General features: G+C 33.1%; 1 protein-coding gene across 2 annotated transcripts; it reads left to right on the top strand.

The window, feature by feature from the left end:
- The first annotated feature begins 2,592 nt into the window (after positions 1–2,592).
- On the top strand, positions 2,593–13,990 carry LOC140761618 (protein PIN-LIKES 6-like). 2 transcript variants are annotated; one of them, XM_073099037.1, is made up of 12 exons: positions 2,593–2,789; positions 3,253–3,484; positions 5,200–5,279; positions 7,004–7,128; positions 9,076–9,197; positions 9,431–9,670; positions 9,907–9,981; positions 10,357–10,457; positions 11,190–11,242; positions 12,324–12,518; positions 12,768–12,909; positions 13,710–13,990. In XM_073099037.1, the coding sequence occupies exons 2-11, from the start codon at positions 3,305–3,307 to the stop codon at positions 12,887–12,889; spliced, it is 1,293 nt and encodes a 430-aa protein (XP_072955138.1). In that variant the 5' UTR covers positions 2,593–2,789; positions 3,253–3,304; the 3' UTR covers positions 12,890–12,909; positions 13,710–13,990. The 2 variants fall into 2 exon arrangements, with proteins under 2 accessions (XP_072955138.1, XP_072955137.1); XM_073099036.1 differs by lacking the exon at positions 13,710–13,990 and adding an exon at positions 13,053–13,494.
- Positions 13,991–14,169: the final 179 nt, after the last annotated feature.

Raw genomic sequence — 14,169 nt, 5'->3', positions numbered from 1 at the left:
CTTGATAGGATTTGAACATTTTAAAAGAAAATTTGAAGCTTAGCAGCCCCCCTTGTCTTCTTCACCAATAAATGGACACCTCATATCTCTGTTCAACTTTTATCTTCTTATAATCTTATCCGACTCATTTGTCTTTCTCTGTTTAGATTCCTTTGGCACCTAAAATTAACTATAAATGGGCACCCACTATACTAGCTAAAAGCAGTAGAGATTTGGTAACAATAAGATTGAATATGTCCATTTTTTTACATTAGATGCATTCAAAGTTTGCATAAGAGCCTAATCATACTATTTTTAAATTTTAAATTATATATAATAATAATAATATATTCTCATTCTATATTATTTTATTATCGATATCGAGCATTGTAGAACAGTGAAGAGAAAAAGAAAAAAGAGAAGTTTATTATATAACCCGTAGATATATACATTTCAATTTTTTTTATTAATAGAGAATCTTCTAAGCTAACGCTAGCTATAAAGGTTAGTTTAATTCGATATATAAATTAGACATACGAGCCAATCTTATTAAGAAAGAACCACAGATGAATAAAACAATGAGCTATAATGAATCAAAATAGATGCATATAAGCACAATCTATTTGAATTTCTTTTATAAAAAAATTAGATTCATGTTCCAATCCCTTTTTTTTTCAATGGTGCAGCTTAATTATATACAACTTCAAATAGGTATATATCAAGACCTCATTCCATTTGTAATTGGATACAACCTATCATTAAGCTAATATTTTATATATTTCTCTTAGGCTCATCTCCTTTTCTCTGTTAGTTTAATGAAACAGAGCAATTAAGAATATTTGGGAATACTCCTTAATTCTTCCATTAATCTCTAGTTCTTCATAGTATTAGTATGAGGGGAAATAACTATATGATCTAGTATTTCCTCTATCATGATATATTAATTATTCAGCAGCTAGTTGCAGTAATTGTATTTAAATCTCTCTTTTTTTTTCAAAACTAAACCAAGAGCGGCACCATTTTTTTTCTAAACAGTATAAATAATCTAATATTAAGTTAAAACTATTTAATTAAAGAGAATAAAACATCAAATTGTCTTCTAAACATGTAGAGATGAACAAATTAGGGACCCACTTATTATTATCATTTTTCTTTAAAATTTGATCCTCTATTTGAGTTTGTTTAAATGGTCCAATAAAGCAACTCACAGCATTTAATATCTAACCCACATCAACTTTATTATTCAATACCTCATAAATAAAACCTCTCATTCAATATTTAACATTCAGATCTCACATATATTTATATTAGAATAATAGGTGGAACTTAATTTTATATAATATTTTTCATGAAAAAAAAAATATATGTTTATGCAAAATAAAAAATGTTTATGCTGGTCAAACAAAAATATGTTTGGAATCATAGAATATTCTGCAAATAATATCTCAAATTCTTGCACTATATATATTTATTGAGAGATACAGGTAAACAATGTATAACCATATGAGTACCTCAAAATATGAAAATATTATCATATATTAATTATCTTACAAACATTCCTTCAATCTCAAGGTGTAATTTTTTTTATCATTCAATAGCTAAAATGTTAAATATGTGCCGAACAAATAACTAATTTCTCTACTGTTTGAAAGACACTTAAGTCTCGTTAAATTTTTTAGCTAACAGATATAACTATGCAATTTCAACTTCAAATTATTATCGCTAAATTTATAGAGCCCTCAAGCTAAGCCACTAATACTTATAACTAATTATTTAGATGAGAATTTAAACTTGTGATCTCCTACATCATAAATAAGTATCATTATCTGCGCCCAATATTTATATGTGTATATATATAGAAGCGTGAATTTAGTGCAAACTGTCTCGTATAGTTTGGATTCGTACCAATGTATTAATCAACTATATTTAAAAAATTTCGATCATATATCATAAATACTCTTATTAGCTCCTCCTTAATATGTGTGAGAGAAAAGAAAAAAATAATAAGCGCTTAATTTATTATTTATTTAACTGTAGTGATAAATAACATGATGTGATATTATCATCTCAATTAATAATGATGATTACCAAACAGAGAAAAATAATTAATAGACAATACCATATCAAAAATATTTGTGAAGTATTTGTAAACATAGTATTACTCTTTATTTAATGTGTAAGACAAACATATATACACTTTCTTGCGAAGAAATTTATCTGAAAAATAAATATAATATCTAATAACCTGAGTGCTGCCAAACCAACTCTAGTTTAACCCCGAAGGAGTGGAATGTTTAAAAGAGAGACGTACGATATCAACCTAATCGAAACATTTGCACGCAGCCAGACAAATCTACCCCTATATTTGACGTACGGTGGTTGGGGTTATTTTTCTCCTCGCCATGGAAAGATAGAAAGGGCAAAGACGTCAACTTGCCACGGAAAAGCGAGGCGTGACCGGTGGTCCCACACTCGTGCCACGTACCGAGCATTGGTAGCCAAACGAGCGTACGGAGTGGTGCTATAGTAATTATCGAAAGAGACAGGGGCTATTGTATACTGGACACCGGCGTCTTATATCTAGACACATCTCGGCGATTCGAGTACGAGCTTGGCAGTTGAGAAATTGAGAGGATTCACAGGGAAGCGAGAGAGATCGCGAATCTCATTCCTTATTCCCCGGATTTGTTCCAGGGTTAGAATCGAGATTGGGAATAGTGAGAGAGAGCAAGGAGTGCGATCAGTTTTGAGCTTCTCTTCGTGGATTTCGAGCTCGGAGAGGGATTCCGTGAAGAGATCTAGTTGTTTTGGTGAGTTAAGGCTCTGACGTTGAAGATTTTTTTTCGAAGGTTTTTGATGTCTAGGGTTGGGTTTTTCGCTTGGATATAGCTTGTTCGATTGCATGGTGGTATTGATGGTTTCAAGTGGAGGATGGAGGTTTAGATTTCCGTTCGAGTATTCCAGTGTCTCTTTGAGTACGGTGGATGCGATGGATTTGACTTTTTTTTTTCTGCTACATGTTATTAGAATTTCATTTGGCAGTCTCAGAATTCGTTGGGAATTCCTACGTTCACTTATTTTTTTCCTTGTTTTTGTTTGGATGTATGACAACTTAATTTGATAATTTTCTTGTACGTCTATTTTATTTCTCGCTAAATTTCCGGGCTCAAGAGAGGATTCTATCTTCTTCTGCTTTCTGGTAGAAATATGACGATTATTGCAATAGGTTTCTTGCTATTTAACAGTTATAATTGTTGAGTCTTTATGCATCAGTTTGTACTAGAGACGGAGATAGATCTCGGTCTGGTATCCAGAAGAAAGGATAATGGAGAGGTCTCTGTTATCGGTAATTCTAGAGGCTCAGGGAGGGGAATCTGTCTTCGCCACACTGAAATATGCTATTCTACCAATCGCGAAAGTCTTCACTATGTGCTTTATGGGGTTTCTCATGGCCTCCAAGTATGTTAATATCCTTCCTGCTAATGGCCGGAAGCTTCTGAATGGGGTAAGTTATTGTCTTTTAAGATTGTTAAAAAGGAAAACAAAGGCAAATCAAAGTTCTTTCTTCTAAATGGTATAACGAGTTAGCTTGTGGTACTGGATGCATCCATTCATTAAATATCTTATGAGAGCTAACTACTTGCTGTTGTCTTGGCAGATCATAAAGTTTATCTAATTCTGTTTGTTGGATATGTGTGCACATTTTGTTATGCAAATCTAGTATTAATGCATTGTTTTGGAGAACAATCGACCCAAACAAGTAACTAAAGTAAAATATAGTAAGCAATAACTGATAAAAAGTTAATTGATTAAAAAGATCACTATTAGTTGGAAGGAGAGAAAACCACTCAGATAAGGCAGTAGCTTCCTCAACTCTCAAATAGGTACGGTGATAATAGAAAGGCTTAAAATATGGTGTAAGAAAAGACTTTAGAGTTTAGGTTTACCAATAAATGAAATAGTAGTGCTTTTACTTTGAAACAAACTTCTCTTAACGTCCGGGCACTCAAAGATTCTCTTTCACTACTGGAATCTTCTGGACAGCAGTAATAACCAACGAAAAAGTAGAGATTGAAGAAGAAGAGAGGTTTACAGAGGAAATAGAAGAGATTAGAGAAGAATTTTAAGACAGTGTAGAAGAAAGGGAGGGAAAGAAAGAGAGAGAGAGAAGAAGAAAAAGAAGAAGAAGAAGAAGAAGACCACAGGAGAGAAAATAAGAGATTTCAAATAAATCTTGTTCCAAATCGAATCTTATTTCTCATGCAATAACCCTTAAATAGGTTAACAACTTTGATTCTAACTCATTCTAATAGAAACTTATTTCCTAATAGGACTCTAATTGATCATTTTATCTAAATTGGTTAGTCAATTTAGGTAATAAATCAATGTGGACATCCCCCACGTATAAGCTTATCATAATTATCAATTGAGATTCTAATAGGAATTCATTTTCTCATAGGATCCTAATTGATAAGGTCTTACCTAAATTGACTAACGTAATTTAGGTAATAACTCAATACGGACATCCCTCACATATAGGTTTACCATATCTATCAATTGACTAATTCAATTGATCATTTGAATTAAAAATCAACTTAACAAATTAAATGTGAAGATAAGTTGAGTCTAATTTGACCAATTAGACAAAAATTAGACTTAAGCAACTTTATTTTGGTCAAATTGAAGATGATGCCCACATCATTTTGTGTGTGTGTGAGAAAGCGACATTTAAATTACATCACCTTTCAACTTACTGGCAGTAAAGAACTTTTTATTACCAAATGACAGCCAACATAGTTTGTACAATTCTTGATGTTCCTTCTGAAAACAGGATACCATTTGAACAATTAATCACTTGTCAACAGAATGTATTCACATACTAAACTTTCCCTCAAAAAAACATACTAAATTGGCAGCTTGTTGGCTCACAAGTCAATATGTTGCCTGTATTTTGTTCACAAGGACTTGGTATTAAATAGAAAACCTGAGCTCATGTAGTTTGTTTATGCAAAGGAAATAAAATATTTTTGGCGGTTTTGAATCGGAAAAATTATGATCTAAGATCTGATTTCATAATTCATGCTTAGTACACTGTTGCCTTGAGAAATTGGAAATTTGAAAATGATGGGGTATTTTTATTGCTTGGTTCTGGTTTTTTACAGTTTACACATCCTCTGTTACTATAATTGCTGCTAATCCCCTACTATTTACGTCTCACAGCTAGTCTTTTCTCTCCTCCTCCCTTGTCTGATATTTTCGCAACTTGGAAGAGCAATTAGTTTTCAGAAATTGCTAGAGTGGTAAGAATGCTTCTTGGCTCTTCTTTTTTTTTTCTTCCATATTTCTCTATTTAAGTAACTATTAAGCAATTAGAATTTTTTATTTTGCCTTTGTCAAATTTTTGAGGAAATTTGGTCTATTAAAATCAAGTATAATTACTACTTCCATAATTTGGTTACAGAAGTTTTTAGAGTAAAGATCACTAATTTAATAGATCAGTATTGTATAATGCATACATATTCTCAACAAATATGCAGATGTGCTTTGCATATGTTGAGATAGTATTTAATGCTTTTACCTTAAATATACTCCCCTTTTCATGCTGATTTATATGCATGACATGACATATGATTTCATCACCATCATCTACACATCTTTCCATATATTGTCATAACTAGTAACCTCAAAGATTATCGAATTAATATTTCTGAATATGGGTGTCCATCACATAGGATGACTTCTACAATCAATTCCTCATTCTATTTGAGTTAGCATTGAATTGGCAATGCTTGGTACTATGATCATCTTATCAATAATGATATCCCATGTTAATTGAGTCTAAAGCTATGAAGCACGGATATGAATACAGGTTACAGGATACGGAGATACAACGATATAGATACATAACGGCAAATTATTAAAAACAAGATATGGATACAACATAAATATGGTAATAATTAAATAAATAAATAGTATATTTTTAATCTATTGTCTACCGATATAATATATGGTAAAAATGATATGATCCTAGAAATGATAACATAAAAGGAAAGAAAGCTATAAATTTAGTATGTATATACTTAAAACTTTATATCAGAACTGATATGAAAGTATGAAACTCAAAATGTTAGTGAAACATTGAAATCTAATTCAACTATTCATTTACAACTAATTTGGGTCTTTAAATGAATTTCAAATTATATGTTTAATTTATTATTAAATAAACAAAGCTTAAAATATTATGAAGGATTGGAAGATTGTATATGCATATTAAATATATATGTTTTATATCATCTGTTAACAAAAAAGAATGAGAGATTGGATGATCAAGAAATGTAACGGAAAATGAAAATTAATCCTTTTAATTTGGATAGTCCTTTAGCCGTGTCCGATATGTATGGGGCTATATCAGGTACCATCATCGAGGGATAAACGAGTATTTGTGTTTCATAGCTCTAAAGTAGTAAAAACACTAGCATGATTTGGCTTTGTATCTCTAAGACTAATTCTTCAGGTTAGTTATTGATGCTCTTTCAAGTTTCAAGTCACTAAAATTTTCTATAATTTTGCCTGGTCATGACTCACAGATTGCTTTGTATCTCTAAGACTAATTCTCCAGGTTAGATATTGATACTCTTTTAAGTTTCAAGTCACTAAAATTTGGCCTGGTCATGCCTCAGAGAGTCACAGATGCTAATTCAAATGAGGTTATAAGAATGAGGTTTACAGAAACATGCAAATATTGTTTGACATACGATTATTCAAGTGACAGTTCATATTCTTCTTGCTTAATTTTTCTTGCTATGAGTGTTGTTTTCAGTAACTATATTGTAGTGTACATATAATGACAATATGCCCTTTATAAGTTATCATTTCCTCTTTTGTACTCTTTGTAGTCTGATTATATCTTGTCTTTTTGGTCCACTTATATCTTTCCTCTTAGCAATGATACTCTGCAAGTCTAGCAGCTGCCCATAAGTTATGAATTTTTTTCTGATATAACTAAAGTGTTCTATTTTTCTAGGTGGTACATTCCAGTCAATATTATTATGGCAACATTATCTGGCTCCTTGATTGGCTTTATAGTTGCAACTATTGTTCGACCCCCTTACCCATATTTCAAGTTCACCATTATCCATATAGGAATTGGTAAGCCATTTTCTTTTGAAAAGGCTAAGCATTTATTCTCTCTCTATGAAAGTAGTAGCTTGCTTCTTTTCTGTCTTATTGTGCTAAAAAAGCTAATAATTTGGGTCACTTAAGTGCTTAATATTGAAGTTTAAAAACTAGGAGTACCTTTGCATTTCACTATTGTATTGAATATTTCTCACAATGAGATGCTATTCTTTCAAATATGTAAGTTGATAATTGCTCAGTATTTGAATAGAGTATTAGTGTGTCAAAAGGCACAAGTTATAAAATTGAGACCATATTGCTCAGTATTTGAATAGAGTATTAGAGCATGCTAGTTTCTTTTTTATGAATTTTTATTTTATATAAACAGTTGTTCGAATATATTGCAAGGCTTACTGAAGGTTCTAATTAGTGGGACGGTATAGGTTCTACTATATTCTACATCCAAATCTTGGAAGCAACAAGTATAGCATGGGGGTTTATCAATATATATATTTTGCTTTCCTTGGACCTCTGATTTGTGATAACCTTTGGGACATGGGACCTATTTTTCTAACTTTGCAAGGCTTGGCTGATTCTGTTAATGTGTAGATGCTTTAGATCAAATCATCTGGGATGTATATGTATGTGTTCCTCTTGTCAGTCAGTATAGGAGGCCCTGATTTTCAACAATAGCTTGAACAAAAAGGCGCAATTTGAATGAAAGAGTGAACGAGAGGGTGCTATTTGTGTAAAAAGATAAGTGATTACATTCAAGTACATTATTTGATTGCGTTCAGTCGGAAAATGCTTTGGCTATAAACATTTGACTGTGAAAAGATTATGTCTGTCCTTCATTCTCTCTAGGAGTGTGTCGTGCAAATTTGATTTGTACATTACTTTGGCTTTGTGCCTCTTTTAGATGCATCTCCGAAAACTTCCTAGTATAGATAAGTGCACATATACATGCACATAAATATCAAAATAAGCCCTGACATAATAGAAGACAATCAATATATAGGTAGATCCATGGTGTTCAATCTATATGATTTGATAGATCCTCTAATATTTAGATGAATCTCCTTATTTTTGATATCCATAAAATCTTACGATTGTCTTGATAAAATCTGAAAGTGGTCCTCCATCTACCTTTTTCTTGAGAAAATGATCCACGTCCCTGATGTTTTGCATAATGATGTTTTTGCAACACTGACAACAAGCTGCCAATCAGTTGCCTACTATGCAGAAGCTTGAAGGGTTGCTTTCCCTGTAACACCTAGATGCATAGTTGACGGAGCTGCTTGCGAAAGCAAGGTGGTTGCTTGTTGCATCTTAGGAAAAAGAAAAGAAAAACCTTCCTTACAAATATTGAACTCAGATTATTGGGAGGGAAGACTCCATTAAGTACAGAGCAGGACAACTAAACTTCCATTCTCTCTTCCATTCAACTATTCAAGTAGCCAATGATATCAGGACATTGAAATTTCGTCATTTCATGTTTGTAATGGTCAGATGCATAGAGCTGTACAGTTAATTGACTGTGAGCCTCCATGAGCAGCTAGTTCTTCAGTAAAATTATTTAACTAGAAAGCATTAGTATCGGCTTGTTTGGGTGCTCCATTTTTTGTTATACTTGGACCTAGTGATTGCTTGCCATGAAAGCGTCTCTCTCTATAAGAACAGTGCAGCCACTCGCATTGAGAAGAAAGCAGATCCCATTCGCCTCATTGTCTTGTCGGTGCCTGCGCTGACGATGACATTTGCATTTGATAGAGAGAGTGTGCCCTCTTAATTCGTGACCTCCCAATAGAATGAACCTCCAGACTCTTTTTCCTTAAGTGTGACAATAATTCACCTGTAATCTGCTTCTTCACATAAACATAGAAAATTGGTAATTCTATTGTGATGCACAAGGGTTATTTGGAATATTTGCTAAACTAGGCACTTCTTAAAGATGTGATTTTTTTTCAATACTGAATGCAGGGAACATTGGAAATATACCTCTTGTCCTTATTGCAGCATTATGTCGTGACGAATCCAATCCATTTGGCGACTCTGATAAATGTAGTCAAGATGGAAATGCATATATATCATTTGGTCAATGGGTATGTGTCCTGGTCTCCTGGTACTCTTACTTTGTAGACATTACATGTTTTCTTTTCTTTTCTTTTCCAACTATATATGAAATTGGCTAGCAACTCAAGGCATAAGAATGAGTGAAAATATGTTGAAACCCTTAAAATAATTATGATAATCGGAAATTTTGGAAGCATAATGTATAATGTAATTATTTAATTGTATGTTCCAGTGTTTTAATAACAAAGTTGTGTTATGGCAGGTTGGTGCAATTATTTTATACACGTATGTGTTTCAGATGCTTGCCCCACCACCAGGAGAAACATTTGATAGCAGTGAAGATGATAAACTTCCAACTAGGACTCCTCTTGACAACGCAATGCCTGAGCAAGGGAAACTTCCATCCAAGGCTCCCATTGATAATGATGTGCCTGAGAAAGTGCCCTTGCTAACTCTGGAAGAGGTCCAAACAGTTGGTCCACTATCTTCACGGAGAGTTAAAGTAAGATATATTGAAAGCACCTGGTCCCACTTATTAACACAAGATAACATGTAGAAATGAAGGAGTTGTACAAGCCTAGTTTCAATTTTGATGCATATCTGTGATTTTCTATTCAGCCTTTTGCAATGTATGCTTGTGATAGTTCATATGTCCTTTGAAGCAAATTCTGAACATCTTGAAACTAGGTGAGAGGTAGTAAAGGAGGGATCTAATATTAAGTTTCTTTCTTGATGCAGATGATCGACTGGCTACAACATCTCCTTCGGAAGTTGAAAATTAAACAGATTTTGCAACCTCCAATAATTGCTTCAGTAAATACTATATCCCAGAAATGATTTGGTTGTTTTATTCCCTTAATAGTTTGCCTGTGAAAAACCTCTAGAAGAAATCCTGTCTAGTACTTTTTTTTTGCTTATGTCAAACAAGTTGAAAGAAATAATGAGGGAAGACAACAGGGTGTTGTTTTTAAGATAGATATTTTAAACTTTCCTTGCACTGTCAGTCTTTAGAAAGATAACCACCTATCTGTTCGTATGGATGTTCTTAACATGAAATTTTTTATTTGATTCGTAACTGTTACACATGAATTTTCAGGAGTCGGTGTTATGGACTTGCTATTATGATTTCCTGTGATTAATCTTTGTTGTTGTTATTTTGATTATTGCTTATCAATTTGCTTGCAACAGATTTTGGCAATTGTTATCGGAATTGTACCATTCTTGAAGAACATGATACTTACTGATGACGCTCCATTCTTCTTTTTCACAGACAGCTGCCTTATTCTCGGGTATGTGTAGTTGCAGATTTGACAGATGTCCATAGCAAGTGCAATTGGATGACTTTGTACATATATCCAAATGTATATCATTAAAGTCAATTGCAAACTTTGAAATATGTTGAATGAAATGCATGGATGCACCTATACAAAAATAATACACAGCACTTGAAACAAATCCATAATTATGCATCTATAATCCTGTCTAATTTACATGTACGTGGCTATTGTAGCACAGGTACTAAATAGCCACTAGTAAGGCCATTAACTTTTTATATACTCAAGTTAATGGATGCACCTATACAAAAATAATACACAGCACTTGAAACAAATCCATAATTATGCATCTATAATCCTGTCTAATTTACATGTACGTGGCTATTGTAGCACAGGTACTAAATAGCCACTAGTAAGGCCATTAACTTTTTATATACTCAAGTTGACTTATCCTTTCTATTTTCTTGCATTCATCAAATTTCTTCTGTTTTGAACTTGATAAATCTAATGTAGTAGCACATACACAAATGTTGCATTTTCTTAAGCACTGTCTAATACTCTTTTCTCTGTCATTTCTGAACTTTAATTTGCATCGTTGTAATTGACCCGTTTCAATTATGGTTTGCAATATTATGGAGCTATAGAAATGTCACATAATAGATATGCAGGTCTTGATTGGTATTTGATGAACAACTGAATTTAAAATCACAGGTTTTTTATTTTCTAATGCTATTGTCATATTACCAGGGAAGCCATGATTCCATGCATTTTGCTTGCGTTGGGTGGTAATCTTGTTGATGGTAAGTTTTTAATTCCAAAATTATAAAAATTATTATTACTATTTTACGTGCATTTCTCATAGTTCAGTTGAAAACTTTAATATGTTTGGCTTCACTAAAATATCTGAGCAAAGAGCCTGGGTCTCATTAATAAATCAATGGTATACTTCTGAGCATGCAAATATTTATACATGTTAAGAGTGGATCCAAATTGTATTACTAGTGGTATAGGGAATTGTTTACCTGTCTATTATGTGCATTCATTGGAAGAAATGACACGAAGAACTTGGTATCATGAAAGAATTCTAGAAATGACGTATAGTTCTAAAGTAGGCGGTAAGTATAAGTGGCATCATTATTGTTACCATAGATTTGTTTCACTTAGAGAAAAGAATATTTTTAGTCTGCTACCCATTTAATTAAAAGGAAAATATTGTTGGATGGCTACAAGACTATCCATGTTTGATGATACAGAATGTTGAGCAACATACCAGTTTGGGCAGGTTTATCTGCTCGAAGATATTGTCAAGCGGTTATTCTCTTGTTGAGTTGTTTCTTTTTACAGACCAACAACAGTTAAATGTTTTTGACCAAACTAACTGTGATTGGAACATTCAACTGTAAATTTGAGTTAAATAATAAATGGTAAATCGTAAAATAGAATCATCAAAATTTTATATTTTAGCCCATTATATTGCATATAAAGGTGCGCTCTTGCAAACGGTTTGCCCTAAATTAAATGCTTTTGTGTACTAAACTTTAAATGTCCATCAATCAGTCTTGACACTCTTCCGTTTCATTAATGTACTTTGTCAAGTTCTTAGAATCTTGACAACATAATAATCGATCATAATACTATCATCAGTATGAAAAGTATTCTAGAGAGCTACTTCTCTTTGATCACTGCTTGAAAACTTCTTGTCTAGATACTTATGGTGTCAAAATCTGTTCATTAAACAGCAATATGTCCTGTAGGACTACTGGAATGGAGAGCATTTATAGCTTGATATAATATGTCAGCTAATGGAAGTTCGATACATTTCTGGTTTGGTTGGTATTTACTGCATCAATAGTAATGGTTGGATTTGCTTTAATTTTTCAGGTCCTGGTGCAGGAAGTGCAAGGCTTGGATTCCGAACAACTGCTGCTATAATAGTTGGGCGGTTGGTCTTGGTTCCTCCTGCAGGACTCGGCATTGTCACTTTAGCTGATAAACTTGGATTTCTTCCTAAGGGTGACAAAATGTTTAAGTTTGTCCTGCTGCTCCAGCATACAATGCCTACTTCTGTTCTTTCTGGTATAATAAACAAGTCATTCCCCTTGTTATAAAATAAAATATACATTTTCAAGAGAAACTTTGTAGTTTTTACAATTTGAAAAGAGAACAGAGCACCAAAATATTTTACCTGTTCTAGCACTACCTGGATCAGCAAAGGCTATCAAGTCACTGGTGTAATGGGAGGGATAAGCTTGCAAGCTAATTTTTTAAATCCTGCAATAAGTTGTCGATAGAGTTGAAATATAAGACATCATCTACGCCTTGCAGGTGCGGTTGCCAATTTAAGAGGCTGTGGAAAGGAATCAGCTGCTATATTATTTTGGGTACACATTTTTGCAGTTTTCTCCATGGCTGGATGGATCGTTCTTTACTTGGCCTTGCTCTTTTGAAAGTCATCATCACTATGTTGGTAATTACTTACTTGCTAAGATCCTGCATTTAAATGCTTTGTTTTATCTTTGGCTAATTAGCTTATTCATTAGACATTGAATTTCCCAATGAAACTTCATTAGTCCTCCAATGACAAATTATATTTATCTATGTTCTTTACAGGTATTATTTGTATAAGAAGGTTCATGCTTTGAGAGTTCTCCTTATACGGTCTAAATAGTGACCTCAATCTGAATACCTGAAGTGCTACTGCTCATCAATTAGTCTTGCGACCAAGTAGGCTTCTATGGTCAATTCTTGATTTTTGAACCATGGGATATTAAACATGATTGATGGTCTGTGCAGTGAGCTGAGACACAGATGGAGCTCATATCATGATATGCTCAGTAGAGACTCCTCTGCCCAACTTTTCTGTCCCAAGAGTTAGTATAGAAGCCGAACAAATGAGGGCGACATATTATTTGCTTGTCCCAGCATCTGTTTAGCAGTACATATCTAATCCTCATTGTTTCATGAGGACTGAAATTTTGATTTTTTTAGACGGCATGGCTGATGGGCATATGACAGATAATTTGATTTGCATATATATATATATATATATATATATATATATATGACGTTCACAAATATCGGACCTAATTTAATTGCATATCATCATATGCTGGAGACTTATCTCGTACTTGGACCACCTCTCTTTTGGTCACTGAACACTTTTTCAGAAGTTCTGCGTGCACCTTTTTGAAAATTCTGTTCAGCAAATTATGTAATTCTTCGTTATAAGCTGATTCTATACGTGCTAATATTTGATTCATATTGCAGGGGTTCCAAAAATAAATTCAAAGCTCCATTTCTGATGTTAATTTGTCATCTTGAAAACCGAATTGAGCATTTGGCACAAGGATATTGATAATTATGAGGGCAAGATTTACAAATGGATTAGAAGGGCTCCTGTTGTACGACAGGTTTAAATCTCAGTGTCTGAATACCGGTATAATTAGGATAATTATGCAGGCCAGAATTTGTTATTATATTTTCGGTTGCATTGCTAGCTTATATGTGTCAGATGATTTTTTTTTATGACTGGATCGAAAAGCCTACAACTTATCGTTATCAATCTGCTAATAATTAGTTAATGTTCAAGGGGAAAGAGAGGAAAGGTTGTGCGATCAAAACCGACTTCATTATCTCCTCTTTGCTCATATGGATTTAATCTAGGCATATTGGATTGCGATTAAATTACCCTCTAGTATTGACTCAAATTACAAGTCAATAGTTACAG

This window comes from Typha angustifolia, chromosome 6 (assembly GCF_048772165.1).
Source record: "Typha angustifolia cultivar Huaian chromosome 6, ASM4877216v1, whole genome shotgun sequence".
NCBI classification, from domain to species: domain Eukaryota; kingdom Viridiplantae; phylum Streptophyta; class Magnoliopsida; order Poales; family Typhaceae; genus Typha; species Typha angustifolia.
This window is presented reverse-complemented; position numbering and strand designations above follow the sequence as displayed.